At 49.7% G+C, this 22046-nt stretch overlaps 1 protein-coding gene across 12 annotated transcripts in view; it reads right to left on the reverse strand.

The window, feature by feature from the left end:
• LOC139761067 (uncharacterized) overlaps nucleotides 1-22046 on the reverse strand; it is a 388802-nt gene that overhangs the window by 38376 nt on the left and 328380 nt on the right. For 7 of the 12 annotated variants that reach the window (XM_071684871.1, XM_071684867.1, XM_071684872.1 and 4 more), the window contains 4 exons: nucleotides 13127-13193; nucleotides 12140-12247; nucleotides 8800-9186; nucleotides 7501-7610 (listed from right to left, as the gene is read on the reverse strand). In XM_071684871.1, coding sequence (XP_071540972.1) covers nucleotides 7501-7610; nucleotides 8800-9186; nucleotides 12140-12247; nucleotides 13127-13193 — 672 coding nt within the window. Of the gene's footprint in view, nucleotides 1-7500; nucleotides 7611-8799; nucleotides 9187-12139; nucleotides 12248-13126; nucleotides 13194-15804; nucleotides 18883-22046 lie in introns of those variants that run through there. The other 5 variants (XM_071684870.1, XM_071684875.1, XM_071684874.1 and 2 more) reach the window with 5 other exon arrangements.

The raw sequence follows: 22046 nt of genomic DNA on the forward strand, positions 1-22046 counted from the left end.
CATGAACAGCTGGGTATATATAAACCTGATCGTCTTCCACACCTCATCAGGAGTAGCGGTGAGGGAGCGGGGGAACAACGGCCTCTTTTACACACATCCAGTTCCTACCAGTCATGCATAATGTACCGAAACCAGCGCTCACCATCCACAACCCCGCCTCACACACCAGTCCATGGGTTACCTTGACCGCTTCATATGCCCTGGTTCAGCCTTATGTCATTCCGTCGCCCCCCGTATTACTCCTCTGATGCCAATCTTTCCATCTAACGCACATCTTTTATCATTTTCTCCGGAAGTTCAAAACCCGATACCCCAAAGCCTCTTTCCGTCTCCTGGGACTCCCCGCGACGCTTACCACACCTCTTAGTTGCCACTTTTATGGAGGTGACAACCTTCGAGGCTGCACTCCAATCAGAAGCAGGGTGATGATGGACTACCCCTGAAGGAAAAGTCTCTCGACGTTACAGTACTGCTTGTAGTCCACTAATGATGATATGGCCACCTCAAATGTGACTTTCCACTCGCATAGTTAATAGGTTGTAGGCAGCCACCGACCAGTGAGGTATTATTACCAGCGTTACCCCCGAGTATTAGGAGGGTGGGAGAAGTGACGACTTCGCATTGACTCAGCACTTCGGTGGCTTTCAAGTACCATTCGTCTGACCCACGCAGCCATGTTTTCTTTCTGCCTCGCCCAAACGTGGACTGCTGGCTTCCAGGCCTCAATAATAAACAATCTCTCCATCTGACACGTAACTCACGCTACTCTCTCTTTGATGAACCTAAATTCTACTACGGTGAGCGCAAGCCGCTACCTCTGCCCTGACTGTGTATATATGAACACATACAGTCATCGCCAAAAGAAAGTCTTCTGTCCTCGCGATAATATCTGGGAGGGGAGGTTCACCTGGTTTCTGTAAACCCAAGACTTGGGAGTGGCTAATATGCCTCCTGTTCATTACATTCCCTCCCAACACACACACACACACACACAGGCGCTGGGAAATGTCTTCACATCCAGTCCAAGAATTGGATGGGGGATACTTTTCTCTTCCATCGCTGTGAATCAGTTTGGTCAAAGGGACACTGCCCGGCCTTTCTAACCTTTCTAAGCCTATACCCGCACACTGCTGCTATGTATTCTGCCAGGTCTTCTCTCTAAGCCTATATACTGCTGCCATGAATAAGGGATGCCCGGTTTCTCCTGTCTTCTGAACCGCAAATGAGGAGTCACCTCCGGCAAGGCTGCATTACCCTCAAGGTACGGACAGAAGGACACTTCATGTCCCCAAGGAGTCCAGCATTTCCCTGCTCCTGTGTCGAGTGCAGCCTCAAAGTTGGAGGAGCCCTATAAAAAGCGTATTCTTTATTTCGTTCACACGTTCGCAGTTTCCTACGTATAGCGCGGTAGCACCAGGAACAGACGAAAAATGGCCTCATTCGCTCACACCCACTCTCCACGTATGATGCACCACAAGCACAACCCCACAACCACAGCCAGGCCCCACGGGCCTTTCTGTGGTTTCCTCTGACCGCTTCACATGTCCTGGTTCGGCCCAATAACATCACGTCGCCCACTGTGTACCATACTGTTCCACTTCGTTCTATCCCACCCTCCTACGTGTTCAGGCCCTGATAACTCAAAAGTATCTGTTACACCATGACGCAAGCACCGTAATACGCAATCAAGAAAATCGTAAAGCACAAACAAAAACAATGACACATACAAAAATACGCATACAACAAACAGTAATGAATATATATATATATATATATATATATATATATATATATATATATATATATATATATATATATAGGGAATATTTACGATATATGTCCATTACTTTTTTCACAAAATGTAATCAATCCATAACAGGCACATTCTCAAATACTATTACTATTATTATCATTATTCATTTATCTATTTATCTATTTATTTATTTCTAATTCGTAAACTTGTGTCCTTTTCCTTTCCACGTCCGCGTCACCACAAAAGGCCGACAGTTCTAAGGGAGCTAACGTTCCCTCGACGACGAACACATGACGTGGCCACCACGCCTCCAGGTTCTCCTGTGCACACCTATGCGGAGGTGGTGGGTGTTCAGGCCTCGAACCCGACCAGTTCTGGTCGCAGCCTTTGCGTGACGTCTGCTGCCCCCCCCCCCCCCCCAACGACGGGGTCTCCTCCAGTTCCGTATGGCGGGGGGGGGGGGGGGGGGGGGGGGGAAATCTCCAATGCCCACCGCTCCCCCTACTGTCGACATCTGTCTCCAGTTCCTAAGTCGAGCCAGTTCCAACGCCACAATTCGCGAGACAATGAGAACACTTGAAGGACCTGACGAGACTTGCGACTCCCTCATCGACGGGAGTCGACCCGGGTCACTCGTATCTCTCGGCCGAACCCGCCGCCGAGGGGGTCTCCCAACGATGGAGGGAGGAGGGTGGGACGACTGTCTCCGACGCGCGTCCCGGCGAGCACTGTGAAAAATTCGACGTACTTGGTGGGGGGGAAGAGTGTGTGAGGCCAGGAGCCTTACCTCTCTCCCAAACGCTCTCACATCGCACACTGCCCCGTACTGACTCGCCGACCCTCTCCTGCCGCTGCTGCGTCGCTGTGGCCACCACACCACACCGCCGCACACCACCACACCGCCGCTGCCCTGGTCACCAAGGAGGAGGGCCACGGGCGTGAAGCAAAAGGAAGAGGTAGTAAAATACATTCTCTCTCTCTCTCTCTCTCTCTCTCTCCACTTGGGGGCTTGGTTAACGTTGTAAATTTGAAGGTTACCACATTTTCCGCAGACTCCCGGATGGAACACGGACATACGAACGCATGTAGAAGGGAAAGAGAGAGAGAGAGAGAGAGAGAGAGAGAGAGAGAGAGAGAGAGAGAGAGAGAGAGAGAGAGAGAGAGATGGATGAGGGAGGGACTAAAAACGAAAACACACAGGGGAGTGTGTGGAGATAATGCCCAAAGCCACTAGTGCAGATATGGTCAGCGAAGCCACATTGTGCTTCATGAGACCAGGAAGCCTTGAAAAGACACCACCAACCACGTCAGTGGACAAACCAACATGATATATATATATATATATATATATATATATATATATATATATATCACATGTTTACCAAATGGCGTCCTAGCTTCGTCTCTTCGATGTATATCAACTGACTTTTATTTCTCTCTTGTATCTCCCCTGATGATGCGATTATTACACGAAAGTGCACTTGGGAACTTATCGTGTTTCATTTTCTCCGTGGACTTATAGGAATATATATATATATATATATATATATATATATATATATATATATATATATATATATATATATATATATATATATATATTTCACGTATTTAACAGAAAAAAAAGAAAAAACACGAATTCAAAATTTTAACAATGAACTGGTAGACGCATCCACAGCAGAGCCCAGCCACACAGAGATGACTGTTATTGCAAGTGTCAATCGTGCAGTCCGCGGAGAAAGCAGAGCATTTACGAGTGTGTGGAACTTAAAGGAACTGGTGATGGAACGCATGACCATATGGTGGGCGGCGAGGAACCCAGAGTGTGCAGGGAAAGGTGTCTCTGGCCCAGATGAGCACCACAATCACCTCATCTTCACTACTCTCTCTCTCTCTCTCTCTCTCTCTCTCTCTCTCTCTCTATCTATCTATCTATCTATCTATCTATCTATCTATTTATCTATCTATCTATCTCTCCATGTCTGTATATTTTGACAGGTAACATTTTGAAATACAGGAATTTGATCACAATTACCCGAGATACAGAGAGGATGACCACGAAACACACGCCAATCATACACATCTGCTGAGCAAACCCACATACAACCGCCCAACACAACAGTTGTGTACGTGCATACAACCACCATCCACCACTGCTGTAGAAATACAACCCTCACATGCAGTCGTTTGTAGCCTACGTACAGCCATCATACACTGCTGATAAACACGTCTAGTGTGAGGGGAGGCATTCTCTCTCGAGTCTGTGTATACACCCAGGTTATGCCTCTTGACTTGCAGAAGACCGTGACGTCATCGAGGCGTCATAGTAGTACGTCACGAGAGACGATCTTCGGACTGTATACAAGTCCCTCCAGTCACATACTCGCCTTCCTCACTCCCCCTTACATCTCTCTCTCTCTCTCTCCCTCTCCAAACACTGGCCACTTGCCTCGACCGTTCCTCCCATGCCCTGTCGTCTCCCTCAGAGCAGCGTACTTGAGGCGAGAGGTCGACCAATAACTCATACCCCTTAAGCCACGCGCCCTTCATACCTGGTCGACGTGTATCTGGAACCAAGTGGGTGTAACGGGGAAGCGACTGGTGGTTCGATGCACGGACGGTGTCAAGAGCACCAGGATCGCCAGTTCCTCAATCCTCAGTATTCCCAGCCACTACCCTGGCCTCCATACCGCTAGCCTCACTCAAGAGCCAGCCACACACACACACACTACACGCAGCCCGAGAACCCAAGCTGACAGACATACAAATGGCCGTTGTAATCATGAGTGTGGCGGACGCCACCACTGGAAAGCTAAATGGGGGCTGTGATGCTGGCGTAGGCTGGGTTGGGATCCCCAGGTGTTTGGGGATAAGTGAACACCTGCGACAGGACCCGCTCACTTCGAGCACCAGTGCGTCCAACACACTCCACGAAGACGTGAGTGACACGGCAGACGACATTCCAACCCTAAGTCTACCGCGTGGTGGTGTTGTCATCCATAACAACGAGCGAGACTCATAAAATGAGAGAGAAACGAGTGCACGACTGTGCTTGAGAAGGGGGTGTCCTTAATGACTAAATGGCTCACACTGGTGTGTGCAAAGGACCCTCTGAGTCTTATCCCACATAGGGTACGGGAGAGCTGGCGCTCAGCCTTTCACCTCCCAGACGCACGACAGACAGGGAGGTGTACAACAGCCTCCCCTGACACATGTCGGACGGACAGGTACGGCATTTCAACAAGGGGGCGATTCTAAGATGCGGCGGAAGCGATCCGCGTGGCATTAACAAAACACGGGAGTCCGCGCTTCGAATCCCAGGGCTGGGTAATGTTGTGTACCGCCCATGGCGCACCAGAGACGACCGCTGACTGACATAACAAACCCCTCCAGCACGATGGTACGACCTTCTAACACGGCGGAACGACCCTAGCACGAGTCTGCACGACCACAGAACACGACGGTACGACCCCACCTTGAGCACGTCAGGACGACTCCTGGGTAAGACGGCGATCACCACACCCATGGGTCGTAGGGTCGTGCTCGAGGATCGTAGCGTCGTGCTTAAAAGGCCATAGCGTCGTGCTTAAGAGGTCGTAGAGTCGTGGTCGAGGAGCCTGCGGGGGTGGCCCGCCAGGAAAACGACCCCTCCTGTCTCGGCGAAGGGACGGTATGCCAACCCCCAGGAGTTTGTTTGGAGAGGACGAATATGGCCAAGGGTGCTCACTTCTACCTGACATGCGGAGTGGAGGCGGCCCTGTGTGTGTGTGTGTGTGTGTGTGTGTGTGTGTGTGTGTGTGTGTGTAAACATCCCTTCTGGTCGTGGTAGTGCGAGCAGCGAGGTTGGCTGGCTACAACGGAAACCTGTAGCCTGGACCAACCTGAACTAACGTAATTCTTATAGCGCACAACAGCGACTACAACGGCACGAAACAGACATCAACACCGAGCCGGGGGAAAAGAAGAGGGAGTTAAGAATAAACGAGATAGGGAGGAGGAGACTCAGGCCTGCAGACTCTCTCTCTCTCTCTCTCTCTCTCTCTCTCTCTCTCTCTCTCTCTCTCTCTCTCCTCCGTGCCTCGTATACTTCTCATAATTCAGGGAGGTGTAATCTGACGAGTCCAGGTGGGAAGAAACTCACCAACGATGAATACCTTTGTATGGCTTAACCTATCGGTTGCTCCGAACGTGTATACACGAAACGTGAGCGCTCTGGTCCAGCATGATATAACTCCCTGTCGAAAACCGACATGGGAACAACGTCTGCCCCTGGAACACTTTATTACCCACATCATAATCAATATGTAGCAGGCGATTCTGCCACCCAAATCACGGCGAAGCACAGGTATACTAGCCAACGAGTGGGCGCTACCGGCTTAATGAAGGATTGATATGCAGTGCCGGCATCCTTCAAGCTTACGTTTGTAAATACCAGAATGATGTATACATCTCTGGCATTTAGAGGAATACTCTCACCCAATTCCCATTTTCTTCACTCGAGAATGTATGTGTGTGTGTGTGTGTCATCTTCCTTCATAGCAGTTTAGCACCCACACTGTACTGAGCCAGAGTGTTTGGATAACATCACAACTGTACTAAGCCAATTAGTGTGTCTGGTTAACATCACAACCATGCTGAGCCAATCAGAATGCTTGGTTAACACCATAACCGTTCTGAGCCAATCAGAATGTCTGGTTATACGTTACAGAAGACACGAACATGATTGTGTTTTCCTATAAATTCAGCCGTTGAGCAGATGTCATCAAACTGACTGGGAACCTCTGCCATTCCACACTTCCCTACAGAATTCCCATGGCAGTATCTTGCACTGCGTGATATTTGTAGAATAAAGGGTTTATCCTGCCAGCGGTTGAGCCGGAAGGAGAGGTGGGTTGGGGAGGTGCCCTCTGCTTTGCAAATCCCTTTTCTACCACTATTTCGTTTCACCTATTTTCTCTTTACAGATAACCTTCTCGTGAACCATCAGGTCTTCTGTTGTGTGTCCTTCACATGTACCCCTCCGTACCGTCCAGCACCAGATAAACCTTGCTGTGGACCACATTAGGTTCCCCGTTACGTGTCCTTCCCATAGTAAAGGGAAGAATGACAATTGGGATGTGCGGAGATGGTGAAGTTGTGACAGCTTACGAGGACGACAGGAGATGACTTGGCTGTGATGAGAATCGACGACACAGGCTGAATAATACCATAATCGTTTGGGGAATACTGCAACAATTCTTCTAATGCTGGATGAATGGCGACATAGGGCTGGACAGAGATGCTAGTGATGCGTACGGAACAAAACTGAAAAAAAAAAAAAGTGATGGGGGGGAATTTGAGGATTCTACGACGCCCCTAGAGGAGTGCAGAAGCACTACACGAGTGGGGGCGCAAGAGCCAAGATGTTCTCTGTGCATAACAGCAGCATCTCTGACCAGACACGGTGGGAGTAACGGAAGGGCGTCACAGAAGGGGAGAGTGGTGGACTGCGGAACACGTCTCTGGGGGTACTTACCATTGCGGGGCACCAAAGAGGTAGATAGTGGAGAAGACTGCAGGAGGGTAATTCATGCGGGATACATGAGATGTGACCGCCCTAGAATGTAGGTGGTGAAACATCGTGTGTGTGTGTGTGTGTGTGTGTGTGTGTGTGTGTGTGTGTGTGTGTGTGTGGAGGTAGTACTCAACAAGATGGGGTCGTCCTAGAGTGTGGGGTAATTCAACACAAGTGTACAGGTCGTACTCACGGTATGGGGTCGTCCCTGGAGAGGCCCACAGTCCGGAGGAAGGGGTCGTGGAGCGAAGGGAACACAGCAGAACAGGACTTGGAGCGCTCGACTCGTCCCGCACCTACGCACTGAACACAAAACATCGTTCGTGATTTAAGCATCGAAAGACAAGACACCAATGAACGTCGGTGGCATACATTACACACACCAACGACACCAATCCACACCGATATTTTGATATCCATGCAAATGTTACTGACAATAAAATACAATGTAATAAAACGAATCATTTCACATCATTTCTAAATTTTCTACTCTCATAAAATACGTTCAAAGCCTCTTTGATATCTTAGTGCCTAAGCAAAAACAAAAGTAATTTCAGAGAGGAAAATTTGCATTTGTACTAACCATATAATACACCATGCTATTTAGAGCCTATACATATGTATGCGTATATGTGCGTGTGTGTGTATATGTGTTACCAATTAATGCATGTATAAAGGTAGCTCTACATTAGGAGAGGCTCAGCAGTTTCTCCTAATGCTTTCGTTACATTACTCACATAATTCTCTACTGGAAGGTGGAGGAAGCGTGGCATACCAGAATACATTAGTTACCCACAGTGTGACACTTTTTAGCATGAGAGAAAACGGGCTAGCGTGAAGTGGCATACTTAGTTAATCCTGTAGTAAAATGTGTATTTCATTAACCCCTTCAAAGGCAGAGCATTCTATACAGAGATACCTGGTTACGAAATGGTCCACAAGAATTACACATTTTGTACATGCATTACCAAATCCACGTAGCATGTAGTCAACCAAGCTGGCAGGGATGCAGAGATAAGCTGGTGTTGATGGAAAAGCTAAGCTGAAAGGATACGGCAGTTAATTCAGCAGTGATGTAGGGGTGTGGCAAGTCGTATGGCAAGGAGCAGTGGCATGATACAGCAGTGAGCCAACACTGGTGCTAAGCTGGCCGGGGGGGCATCACTACCACACTGCTTAGCTCTGAGCAATGGCAGAGGCATGTGGAAGGGGTGAGAAATGAGGCGAAAGGTGAGGGTGGAGTGAGGGCCCCACTAAAAACCCCGCAGAACCATCAGTGTCTGAAGCCATTGTCTCTACCACTACAAAAAGGCGGGAATAACTTAAGCTTGCGGTGTACTGACTGACTGCAAGCACTGTGATGGCACCCCCAGCAGGAAAAGGACAAGACATGCGTAGGCGAGCGTAACATTCCACTTGCTTGCTTGCTGGTTTGGAAGCCGTAAGCCCAGATGCTACAACCCTGACGGACGTTCTTCTGTATCATCTTTACCTCCGGGTTAGCTGGGGCGGTGGGGCTTGCTGGGGTGGTCGGAGTCGCTGGGGCGGTGGGGACTGCTGGGGTACTCAAGGTTACGGAGGTGGCACGGGTCGAGGAGAGTGGTCCTGGACGCGTGGATGTGCAGACGGGGACCGTGGGGACGTTACTGTCGACCTCTGCGACGGGGGACGACGGCGGGTTCAGCGACCTGACCCCGGACTCGTTGCTGCCCGAGGTCGTCCCGTCGGTGAGGTGGCAGAAGAGGTCGGCCGACGTGACGGAGGATCCCGACTCCGGGGTGGAGGGCAGCAGGACCTCCTCCTTGGTGAGCGGGTCTTCCTCCTCCTCATCCACGTTGTCCAGGGACGGGGGCGGTGAGAGGGGCGCGCCCTCCGGGTCCTGTCGCGCCCCTCACGCCAAACGGGGAAACGTATTAGCCATCTCTCTGGGACCTTCCCGACCTACCTTGTGTTCACGTCACTCACAAGCCGTGTACGATACATCGATAAATGCAGGAATGACATTACAGTTAAGCCCCTACGAGCACGACGAAGGTACGGTCCTTAAACACGACGAAGGTACGGTCCTTGAGCACGACGAAGGTACGGTCCTTGAGCACGACGAAGGTACGGTCCTTGAGCACGACGAAGGTACGGTCCTTGAGCACGACGAAGGTACGGTCCTTGAGCACGACTAAGGTACGGTCCTTGAGCACGACGGAGGTACGGTCCTTGAGCACGACGTAGGTACGGTCCTTGAGCAAGACGAAGGTACGGTCCTTGAGCACGACGAAAGTACGGTCCTTGAGCATGACGAAGGTACGGTCCTTGAGCACGACGAAGGTACGGTCCTTGAGCATGACGAAGGTACGGTCCTTGAGCACGACGAAGGCACGGTCCTTGAGCACGACGGAGGTACGGTCCTTGAGCGCGACGGAGGTACGGTCCTTGAGCACGACGAAGGTACGGTCCTTGAGCACGACGAAGGTACGGTCCTTGAGCACGACGTTACGCACATCCCAACACAGGAGAAGTAATGACCCCCCCAACACACACCATCTGCCAAAGATTAAACCCCCACCACTGAACAGACGGCCTAGCCTCTCCACTCCACTGGGGAAATCAACTGTTGCACATCACCGCTGATGATAATGGCAGTAATTTGTGGTCCTCGGAGTCAATCACGAATGAGGAAATTACAGATTAGGGAGCGACACCTGACCCCCACCTATGGCCGGGGCTGACCCCTAGCGTGAGGCCCTATGAAGACACTCATTGCAGAGAACTCTTAGGTGAACATAGGGTCGCTGGAACCAATCTGAACACCCACACATCGGCGAGGAATCAAAATTCACCTTCGAATAACCAAAGTATAGGCAATCATACGTCACGGGTATTTCGCTATCTTCAACGAAATCATTATGTCGATACGGGACATCAAATGATATGGAATGAATCAGTAATCCCCATGGGGGAACTACAAACTATAAATCATGGCTCAGATACGAAAAAAAACTAAAAACAAAATGTGATCACTGGGTTTGTTTACAACTGTGGTTTCCCCCAGGGTGGCGCTAAAGGCACGTATGGAAGGGACTCTGCGAAGGATTCCTGCACATGTGAGACTTTTCTAGGGATACCTACACATGTGAGACTTTACCACTATCTATGGGTCGAGTACCCGACCAATACCTATGTCATCTTGAATACACGATCGACGGACAACCGGATACGTATGTCCGGAATCTAATCACGTAGTTGCAAAGGGAAGACGGCCATTCGTAACAAGTAACCGAATTAATGTAACTAGCAATGATTAGACGCGACATGACAGCGGGTATACATGAGTGGAACCTCACATTGGTAAGGCAAAACGGGTATGGAACCCAGCGTTTAGCCTAATAGATAAAGGGCTACCTGGGCATTCAACCTCTTAGGCACGACCCGTTAAGGGTCAAGGGTCAAAGCCAAGCCCGTCTGTCGCAACAATGAGTCGTACCGCCGTGCGTAATCTTACGTCCGCCACACATGACGAAAACAGATCCTAAATGGATTAGCACTAATCCAGTATCATCAAGAGGATAAGCACCGATCCTGACGCCCCGTGAGGGACTCGAGACCAAGCGAGTGCGTGGACATACCAAAGCCATGGCCTCGCCTGCCCGAGGGCATCACATACCAGTGGCTACCGCAGTCACAAGCATTATGTGATGGAACGTGTCATTTCCACGTACGGGAACTCTTGTTCTGCCGAACAAACATAGGAGACTTGACCTACATGATCAGTCTTCACTGTTAAGGTATCAAAGATACAGAGTTAGCACAATGATTGCATGAAGACCACGGTACGACTCTTGAGCACGACGGTGCGACCCTTGAGCACGACGGTACGATCCTTGAGTACGACGGTACGATCCTTGAGCACGACGGTACGATCCTTGAGCACGACGGCACGATCCTTGAGCACGACGGTACGACCCTTGAACACGACGGTACGACCCTTGAGCACGACGGTACGACCCTTGAGCACGACGGTACGATCCTTGAACACGACGGTACGACCCTTGAGCACGACGGTACGATCCTTGAACACGACGGTGCGACTCTTGAGCACGACGGTACGACCCTTGAGCACGACGGTACGACCCTTGAGCACGACGGTACGACTCTTGAGCACGACGGTACGATCCTTGAGCACGACGGTACGACCCTTGAGTACGACGGTACGATCCTTGAGCACGACGGTACGATCCTTGAGCACGACGGTGCGACTCTTGAGCACGACGGTACGACCCTTGAGCACGACGGTACGATCCTTGAACACGACGGTACGACCCTTGAGCACGACGGTACGATCCTTGAGCACGACGGTACGACCCTTGAGCATGACGGTACGACCCTTGAGCACGACGGTACGACCCTTGAGCACGACGGTACGACCCTTGAGCACGATGGTACGATCCTTGAACACGACGGTACGACCCTTGAGCACGACGGTACAACCCTTGAGCACGACGGTACGACCCCTGAATACAACGGTGCGATCCTTGAGCACGAAGGTACGAACCTTGAGTACGAAGAAGTGGCCTTTAAAAAAAAATATATGCCAAGCCATCATACCCTACGAGTCGTAGTACCTTCGTGGTCGAGAGTCGTAGCGTTGTGTTCAAAGGTCGCACCGTCGTGGTCAAGGGGTCACACCGACCAGGTCAAGGGGTCACACCGACCAGGCCAAGGGTCACACCGACCAGGTCAAGGGGTCACACCGACCTGGTCGGGAGCTCGGACCTACCAGAGAACAAATCGACCCAAAACAAAACACCACAAAAAAAAAAGGCTCGCTTTCAACTTACGGTGATGCGCGTCTGGTGTATGTGGACCAGGGGCCTGGATCGTCGGATGGGCCGAGCCCTGATCTCCTCACACTCGCTCTCCTCGCCATCAGTGCTTCCGTCCACCTGCTGAAGACAACAGCGCTCTGTCACACCCGCTCTGAGCAGCGGACACACCTGCTCCTACACACTAGACGCACTTACACATCAAAGCAAGACACACACACACACACACACTATCATCATTTTGTTCACACGAACTTACAACTCATTAGAATTTCATGAGGACAAATAATACAGTCATCAATACACGAGACCCTGACTGCCAGCTGTATCATGACGCTACAGTCCGACAGCGAAGGGGTTCAAATGGTTACAGGCATTCCATAGCGGTCTAATTACAGGCCTTCAACAAGTCGTAATTAAGAGCGGGGAGCCGGTCGCTGTACTTGGGGGAATTACGCAGACAACGCAGATGATGGTAGTGACCTGGTGAGGGAGGGGAGGTGGTGGTTAGTGACCTGACTGACCTGGGGTGAGACGGTGGTGACCTGACTGACCTCGGGTAGGATGGTGGTGACCTGACTGACCTGGGGTGAGACGGTGGTGACCTGACTGACCTGGGGTAGGATGGTGGTGACCTGACTGACCTGGGATGAGACGGTGGTGACCTGACTGACCTGGGGTGAGACGGTGGTGACCTGACTGACCTGGGGTGAGACGGTGGTGACCTGACTGACCTGGGGTGAGACGGTGGTGACCTGACTGACCTGGGGTGAGACGGTGGTGACCTGACTGACCTGGGGTGAGACGGTGGTGACCTGACTGACCTGGGGTGAGACGGTGGTGACCTGACTGACCTGGGGTGAGACGGTGGTGACCTGACTGACCTGGGGTGAGACGGTGGTGACCTGACTGACCTGGGAGAGACGGTGGTGACCTGACTGACCTGGGATGAGACGGTGGTGACCTGACTGACCTGGGATGAGACGGTGGTGACCTACTGACCTGGGGTGAGACGGTGGTGAGGCCGGTGCGTCTCAGCTTCTCGTCTCCCTTTCTTCGAGACGTCGACCTGCCAGACACCAAGAACACGTTAGCAACACTGACTCTCCCCTCACACCACATGTTGGCAACACTGCTGCTCAACACGTAGCTGGGGGAAAACATCTAAAATTTCACAAAATATACAAATATAAAAAAGCCTTGCAGCTTCCTATCTCCCCCTCAGGCCCTGACTTTTTCCACCAAATACCGTAATCTCAAACTCAGATTGAGAAACGTCGCTTGCAATATTCCTCCAAAATATCTTCTTATCTCTAACCCACGAAGTTTAATGGCCACAATCACAAAACACCACACACGGTGCACGAAAGATGAAAGCTGGTTACGCACTGGGGATTACACAGGGAAATACTGCAGAGGTATATAGAGAGGAGACTGGCAGGCAATCAACACTTCTAAATGATGTCCCACACACACACACACACACTCATATATATATATATATATATATATATATATATATATATATATATATATATATATATACTATTCGCCATTTCCCGCGTCAGCGAGGTAGCGTTAAGAACAGAGGACTGGGCCTCTGAGGAAACATCCTCATTTAGCCCCCTTCTCTGTTCCTTCCTTTGGAGAGAAAAAAAAAAAAAAGAGAGAGGGGAGGATTTCCAGCCCCCCGCTCCCTCCCCTTTTAGTCGCCTTCTACGACACGCAGGGAATACGTGGGAAGTATTCTTTCTCCCATTATCCCCAGGGAAATATATATATATATATATATATATATATATATATATATATATATATATATATATGAATGTAGGTTTGCGGCAGGGGCGTGTGATGTCTCCATGGTTGTTTAATTTGTTTATGGATGGGGTTGTTAGGGAGGTGAATGCAAGAGTTTTGGAAAGAGGGGTAAGTATGAAGTCTGTTGGGGATGAGAGAGCTTGGGAAGTGAGTCAGTTGTTGTTCGCTGATGATACAGCGCTGGTGGCTGATTCATGTGAGAAACTGCAGAAGCTGGTGACTGAGTTTGGTAAAGTGTGTGAAAGAAGAAAGTTAAGAGTAAATGTGAATAAGAGCAAGGTAATTAGGTACAGTAGGGTTTAAGGTCAAGTCGATTGGGAGGTAAGTTTGAATGGAGAAAAACTGGAGGAAGTAAAGTGTTTTAGATATCTGGGAGTGGATCTGGCAGCGGATGGAACCATGGAAGCGGAAGTGGATCATAGGGTGGGGGAGGGGGCGAAAATTCTGGGAGCCTTGAAGAATGTGTGGAAGTCGAGAACATTATCTCGGAAAGCAAAAATGGGTATGTTTGAAGGAATAGTGGTTCCAACAATGTTGTATGGTTGCGAGGCGTGGGCTATGGATAGAGTTGTGCGCAGGAGGATGGATGTGCTGGAAATGAGATGTTTGAGGACAATGTGTGGTGCGAGGTGGTTTGATCGAGTAAGGGTAAGAGAGATGTGTGGAAATAAAAAGAGCGTGGTTGAGAGAGCAGAAGAGGGTGTTTTGAAATGGTTTGGGCACATGGAGAGAATGAGTGAGGAAAGATTGACCAAGAGGATATATGTGTCGGAGGTGGAGGGAACGAGGAGAAGTGGAAGACCAAATTGGAGGTGGAAAGATGGAGTGAAAAAGATTTTGTGTGATCGGGGCCTGAACATGTAGGAGGGTGAAAGGAGGGCAAGGAATAGAGTGAATTGGATCGATGTGGTATACCGGGGTTGACGTGCTGTCAGTGGATTGAATCAGGGCATGTGAAACGTCTGGGGTAAACCATGGAAAGCTGTGTAGGTATGTATATTTGCGTGTGTGGACGTATGTATATACATGTGTATGTGGGTCGTTTGGGCCATTTCTTTCGTCTGTTTCCTTGCGCTACCTCGCAAACGCGGGAGACAGCGAAAAAAAAAAAAAAAAAAAATATATATATATATATATATATATATATATATATATATATATATATATATATATATATATATATATGTGTGTGTGTGTGTGTGTGTGTGTGTGTGTGTGTGTACATATATGATGGCAGTCTACTTTATCCTGATGGATACGTCTTCCAGCGTCAAAAACATCAACTTCAAAACAAAATTCTCTTTCTTCTACGCCTTTGAACAAGACGACGACAGGAGCCTTTGATATGGGGTCGGCCTGAACTTTGACCTTATGCTTAAAGGGTCAGGTCAAAGGTCAGGCCCATCATACCCTCGAGGGTCGTACCGTCGTTCTCAAACGACAAACACAGACACTCACGGCAAAGCACTAACGATAATAGCAAACAATGAAACAAAACTTAGACAGGCCAAACGCTGTAAACATGATGCAGTGTGTCTGTAAACAAATTACACATGGCCTGTGAAAAAGAAGTACTGATTGCGATGCAAACATGCAGGTTTTATGTACTACAACAATATCCGTCTTTAAAAATGGGTGAGAGGAGTGCATGAGATAGAATAAATTGGTGCAATATGGCATACGGGGGGCGACCCCGCTATCAATGAACTAAAACTGTGTACATAAAGCAGTCAACAGTTGAAACACTGCTATTACGACTACGTGGCTAAGTAACGGTACAGTATAAATGACCTTACCTTGGCATTTCCTCTGTTAGCACACTAGTTAGGCACATGGTTAAGGGCAAAAAAGGGTACAAGTCAGTTAACATCCGATATATTGCTACGTAACCTCCATATGATACAACGTACAATATAAACCACGCTCTTCTACCATATGTCGTTGAAATATAAAAAAGTCTCTCTCATGGCGTCCAAGAAGAATATATTCTGTTACAAACAATATATCAAGCAGAAGCTATAGAAATAGTACTTCTGAACAAGCATATATAAATCTACATGAGAATAGGACTATATAAATTGGCGGTGACAAAATTTTACCAACACATGGAATGACCTACTGGGACAGTAATGTTTTCATTCACGGAATATGGAGTCAGACAAATACTGAATTGGGAAGAAAATAGTGCGTTATCAGACTCTCCATCGCTACTGCCTCTCCGGCTACCCTAAGAAATCTCTCTCTCTCTCTCTCTCTCTCTCTCTATGTAGTAAGATCCACCACCGTATTCTTGAACATAAAGGGTACGAACTGTGCGACGACTACCTCTTAAAGCCATGGTGTATATGGCGTAGAAGACTAGTCTGGTGGGTTTTTTTTTTTCATTTGTTTGTTTTTCTAAGAAGAAGGCAAGGCCGACTGCTTTATTGAGCCGAATTGTGCGGAGTGATTTCTATAATGGGGTTGGGTGGGGGACGACGACGTCACATGGGGGTTAGCACTGTTCTACCACCACACAGCCACCACTGTTATGTACTTGGGAGTATATCCTACCCGCCTTACGATGGTGTAATCGACCAACCATCTCGCAAACGCCTCTCCCAGTAACATAAAGGGTGGCACGGTGTATCAGGTGCTAAAGGGCAATGGTTTTCTGGCCCTACTAACACCTCTGTCTGCGGAGAAGGAACCAACTGCAATACAATCTCAGTTCTAAGTTACAGGAGCCTGCTGGTTCGAACATGCCCATTCTAAGGCCTTAAATCTATGAATACGGAGTAAGAACCAAGACGTGTATTACACATTTAACACATCAATTACGAAATGGGTCCATAAAGTCAAATCATTTTGTGATTACCATTACATAACTTTGAGAAGTGAATTACGTTCTAACAGGGAAAGAATATCAATAAATCTCGTTAAAAATGTGTGAATATATTAAACAAATCCCTTTTCGCTGTCGTGTAAACATAAAACAATATCTGCGTGAAGTCATAAACTAAATGGTTTGTAGGTGGCGATGTTTCCCCAAAAGAAATCTCACTGAAACTGGCCTCACACACCGGCATGCGTCTTCTATAACCGATCTTCTTCCGTAATGTTGGGCCAGAGGCTCCAAACGGTGCATGTGTTTGTGTGTGTGTGTGTGTGGCAGTGCAGCGCCCCCTGTGACGACACCCCTCCCCGTATGTGACACGTTAGGCACTAGGTCTCCCTCCTCGATTGCTTGTGTGTTTCATCAGCGGTACAAGAGGTGCGGCGCGTCGCTCACAACCCTCAGGTGCGTCACTATACATTTACCTTCCATCCACTATTCTTCCTGCGTCAGCGCCTGGGCGGGCGAGCACCGGGCGGCACGTTCCTTGCCCCCCGACGCCAACGAGGGGTCCCTGGATGGGGAGGAGCGATGCTCGGGCCGCGCGGCGAAGGACAAGGCCTGCGACCAGGTCTCCTCCGGAGAGTCGGAGTCGCGACGGATCCGCAGGGTGCAAGGCAGTCCGGATTTCCGCGAGGACTCGTCGCCGCCCAGGAGAAGCATGCAGGGCGGCCCCTCGCTAGGCTCCAGCACCAGGGAAGGCCGGGGCGTGAGGGACGGCCTGGGCGTGTGGAAGGGCGTCCCGTCCGTAGGGCCATTATCAGAGTTACTCCAGTCCCCGCCGGCCATGATGTCCGGGCGACCCTCCTGCGGAGGGGTGTACTCGAGAGAGGGGCGCGGCGTGGACCAAGGGGTGCCCTCGGGCGGCGTGCGGTAGGCAGGAGAGCCGAGCGGCGAGGACTCGGCGGAGGAGAAGAGAGGAGAGGCGGCGCGAGACCGAGGCGTCCACCACATCTTGTTCGGGCCCGGCGGCAGCGTCAGGGAGTCACGACGGACCAGGGTGTCCCCGACGTAGAACTCCGCCATGGTGTCGTTCTGCAGGGGGTCCGAGCACGCTATGACGGAGCAGCCCACTGCTGACGAAGGGGCCACAAGACTCTGCACGGAGGGGGTCACAGACCCCACCTGGAGCGGTCGAGAATGGGAGAGGCTCCGGCCAGACATGCCGCTACTGGAGGTGGCGGGGGAGACGCCCCGGTGGCTCAGTGTGCCGACGGACCACCGCCTCTGTTCCAGGGCGCCTCCTGCCTCATCCCCACGCTCCAGCAGTGGCCTGGTCTCGCTGTGCACACCTATCTCCATGCCGCAGTAGCTATCCCTCGAGATAGACCTCGAAATTTTGGAGAGCACTGGTTCTTCCCGGTGTTTCCAGACCCTGCTGTCCCTCCGGGAGGCGCCGCCCGCCCGAGCCTCGTTCGGCGTCCGCAAGTCGCCCTGGTCCATCATCCCTACGTCGTGCGGGAGGCTGTGCCTCACGGCCTCCGTCTGCGACTCGAAAGTGAGGTCGGCCGACTCCGTCAGGGACGATATGCTCAGCCTTTCGCCAGCGTCCCGGTGGCGAGCCTCGCCGTTCAGGTGGTGCCTCTCGCCTCCCGCCGCTGCGTCGATCTCATGGAAGAAGGTCGTCTCCATGCCCGTGTTAGAGGCCAGGTCCTCCAGCGAGGTGGAGAACGGGGACGAGGAGGAGAACGGGGAGATGGGAGAGGCCAGCGCGAGCATCTGTGAAGTGATGGACTGCGGGGAGAGGAGGAGACCATTCCCGTCGTCGCTAGGGTCCTCCTCCGTGGCCGGGAGCGGCAGCGAGAACCGGTAGTGGCCGTCCATTTCCACATCTTCCGGGGAGATGATGGTCGGCGGCTTCTTCCCCGCGTGGCAGGTGAGGTACGCGACCCGGCTCCTGTGCGCGGCGCCCCTGTCGCAGCCTTCGCCACCCTTGGTCACCTGGGGCGGGGACGGCGACTGGGGGCCAGACGGCAGGAGCGGGGAGCGGGACGACATGGACGAACTACATGACAGCACCTCCTCCGCCTCTTCGTGCAGCACTGACAGCTTCCGCGACATCCTTGCAGCATGAAACGACACACCACAACCTCGGTAAGCATTAAGCATACATATGTATACCTTGAGGGCGACGGTACGACCTTAAGATATGCTGGCGTGACTCCTAGACCGGATACACATGCTGTTATGAACTTCGTTCTATCCTTTTAAAAATTCCAAGCAGGCTGTTGCTGGCGAGGTGGAGTGGATGGTGGGGGGATAGAGCCCTCTTTCTGCTCTATCCTTACCTCATCCACTCATAAAGAGGAAAAAATGTACGTCAGTTATGAATAGACAAAGTAGACACTTCCTTTCTCTCTTTTCCCCATGTACTTAAGTCATAAGTCCAGGCCAGCATACATTAAGGTTCGAACTGTTGTCCTCAACAAACCAGACTGTCATCAGCTCTCAAATTGCTGAACGCAACAGCAAAGTGCTCCGACAGAGAGGTAGCCAGTAAGAATCCCCGACATAGTTGGTGCACAGTACATGCTCTCTGACAACTTTCGAAAAAAGAGAAAACGGGGTTATCCTAGTGATGGGGTAACGCTTACAAACACTATGAGTCGGTTCCATAAATCACTTTGGGCAAGATATCCGAAATATATAAAGTATATGAGTAGTTTGGACAAAGAGACATGTAAATTAACATTAAATAAATAATAAAGAAACATAACTACGTAATCTATTACAGCATAAGTAACTCTCGGGGGATGGGATAAAAATAAATATGCCATTTTCTAATAAAAATTCAGGTCGGTTTCTGTGTCGCTCTGGACCCATGGATGAGTTCTCCATTTCCTCTGAAATCTCGAAGTCACAGTCGAGTTTGGGAATAATTACAGCCAAAACTGTGGAGTTTTGGAGAGCGTTCGGTGCAATAAGCCAGCACGCTTTCCATGCACGTGTGTGTGTGTGTGTGTGTGTGTGTGTGTGTGTGTGTGTAAGGCAAGGGGGGGGGGAGGTTTACAGTGTTAGCGGTCCACCTACATCTTCGTCTCTCTGTCTCCCCCACGTGAGAATCAACGGCGGGGGAGATAACATAACCTTAGTGGGTGTACGTGTGTAATACGGGGAGACAGATTTATATATATATATATATATATATATATATATATATATATATATATATATATATATATATATATATTCTTTCTTTCTTTCATACTATTTGCCCTTTCCCGCATTAGCGAGGTTGCGTTAAGAACAGAGGACTGGGCCTTTGAGGGAATATCTTCACCTGGCCCCCTTCTCTGTTCCTTCTTTTGGAAAATTAAAAAAAAGAAAAAAAACGAGAGGGGAGGATTTCCAGCCACCCGCTCCATATATATATATATATATATATATATATATATATATATATATATTCCCTAACTTACTTTGAAGGGTCTGATTGCAGGAAATTGCCTTCGACGTTGACATGTTTATAGGTTTCAATTTAGCTTTCCTTGCTCCGATCTCAGCCATCCCCACCCAGAATAACCACCCCGGAGTGTGTAAATGCAACCGAAACCACAGCTCCCTATCCACATCCCGGCTCCCCCATCAGAGCTTTCCATGGTTTCCCGCGGACGTTTCACCTGCCCTGGTTCCGTCCAATGACGGCCCGAGACGCGTTTCCAGGCGGCCATGTGACCAGAGGGGTCAGGACGGCGGGTAAAAGCCGCCACCGTGGCGGAGGTGAGCAAGTAAAGGCCCCGAGACCCACCCATGTGTCCTCCTTTACCTCCCTCCTTCCTCTTCACGTGCTCCGCCCTCACCCTTCCTCCTCCCGCCCGCCACACAGCTTCTCCCCTCTCCATGGCGTGTGTGTGTGTGTGTGTGTGTGTGTGTGTGTGTGTGTGTGTGTGTGTGTGTGGGGCCCTTGTTGTGGGGGCTTGGGATGTGCCCCAAGCCTCCTCCCCCACCCCATGACCCCCTAGTCAACCAGCACCTGAATGCTCCTCCCCCACCCGACCTAGCAACCCTGCCCTCAACACTGGGCCATTGTCTCTCTCACCCGCACATCCCTCCCCTGCTCAACCCCATCCCACGCCGCTCCTGACCCAAATCAACCCCAGCTCCTCATCTACGTGGAGAGGTTAAGGGCAATAACTACTACAATTCTACGTATTACTGATAACCAGCTCACTATCTATCAATCTATCTACCGATAACTACCTCACTATCTGTTAATCTATCTATCTACCAGTACCCCCAAGGGCTCTTTCCCTAAGGGGCTCCTGCAGCTCTGAGGCAGCGCTCCACTCAGTAGCAGAGACAGGTTTACTTATCTACGCACCTGAAGAGACATCTAACCAGCTTGGAGAGTACATACCATCTATCAGCAATGCATGGTTACTCAAACTCCAGTTATAAAGGTCAACGTCCTCTATATCTCATATATAAAGGAAAAGAAGATCTGATACCCACACACACAAAAACTATTTAGGGAAGTACACCATAAAAATGTACAGTTCTTTCCCATCACGAAAGAAAACGAGCCAGAAATAGTCATATAAGTCAATATATATATATATATATATATATATATATATATATATATATATATATATATATGTGTGTGTGTGTGTGTGTGTGTGTGTGTGTGTGTGTGTTACTAGTCACTTTATAGTAAATGGGATTCATATTCTCATTCGACAGTTAAAAAATATATACATATATGAAGACAAGAAAGAGTAAAATTTGGGTCATAAAGTAACCGGACACGAAAAACAACAGTAATTATAATTAACCAAACAACCGTAATTATAATCAATGATGTGGCAACCAATGAGAGACAATCATTAAGTCACGTGATAATATGAACACTAAAAATAGCCATGGGAGAGTATAAAAATAACTCCAAGTAATCGCCAGGCAGGCAGTAAATAATAAACACGAACACGTTAAAAAAAAAAGTCATAAGAAAAGACATAAATAATCCCCTGTCAGTATATAAAAGGTTCCTCAACTTTCATCACCATTCAGCGCTCGAGTCGGAAACAGGTTAACCTGAACACGGGGTTGCTCTCCCGCCAACACAGTATTCCACTGGCTTGATGGAACAACAGTTCTTCCTTTATATGTCTCTTATGCACCCCACTCCCTCCCTCCCACGCCATCCTCCAGCCTGTCGTGTGTGTGTGTGTGTGTGTGTGTGTGTGTGTGTGTGTGTGTGTGATTGATTTAGGGTCATAATCAAAC

Source organism: Panulirus ornatus, chromosome 39 (assembly GCF_036320965.1).
Source record: "Panulirus ornatus isolate Po-2019 chromosome 39, ASM3632096v1, whole genome shotgun sequence".
In the NCBI taxonomy this organism is placed as follows: domain Eukaryota; kingdom Metazoa; phylum Arthropoda; class Malacostraca; order Decapoda; family Palinuridae; genus Panulirus; species Panulirus ornatus.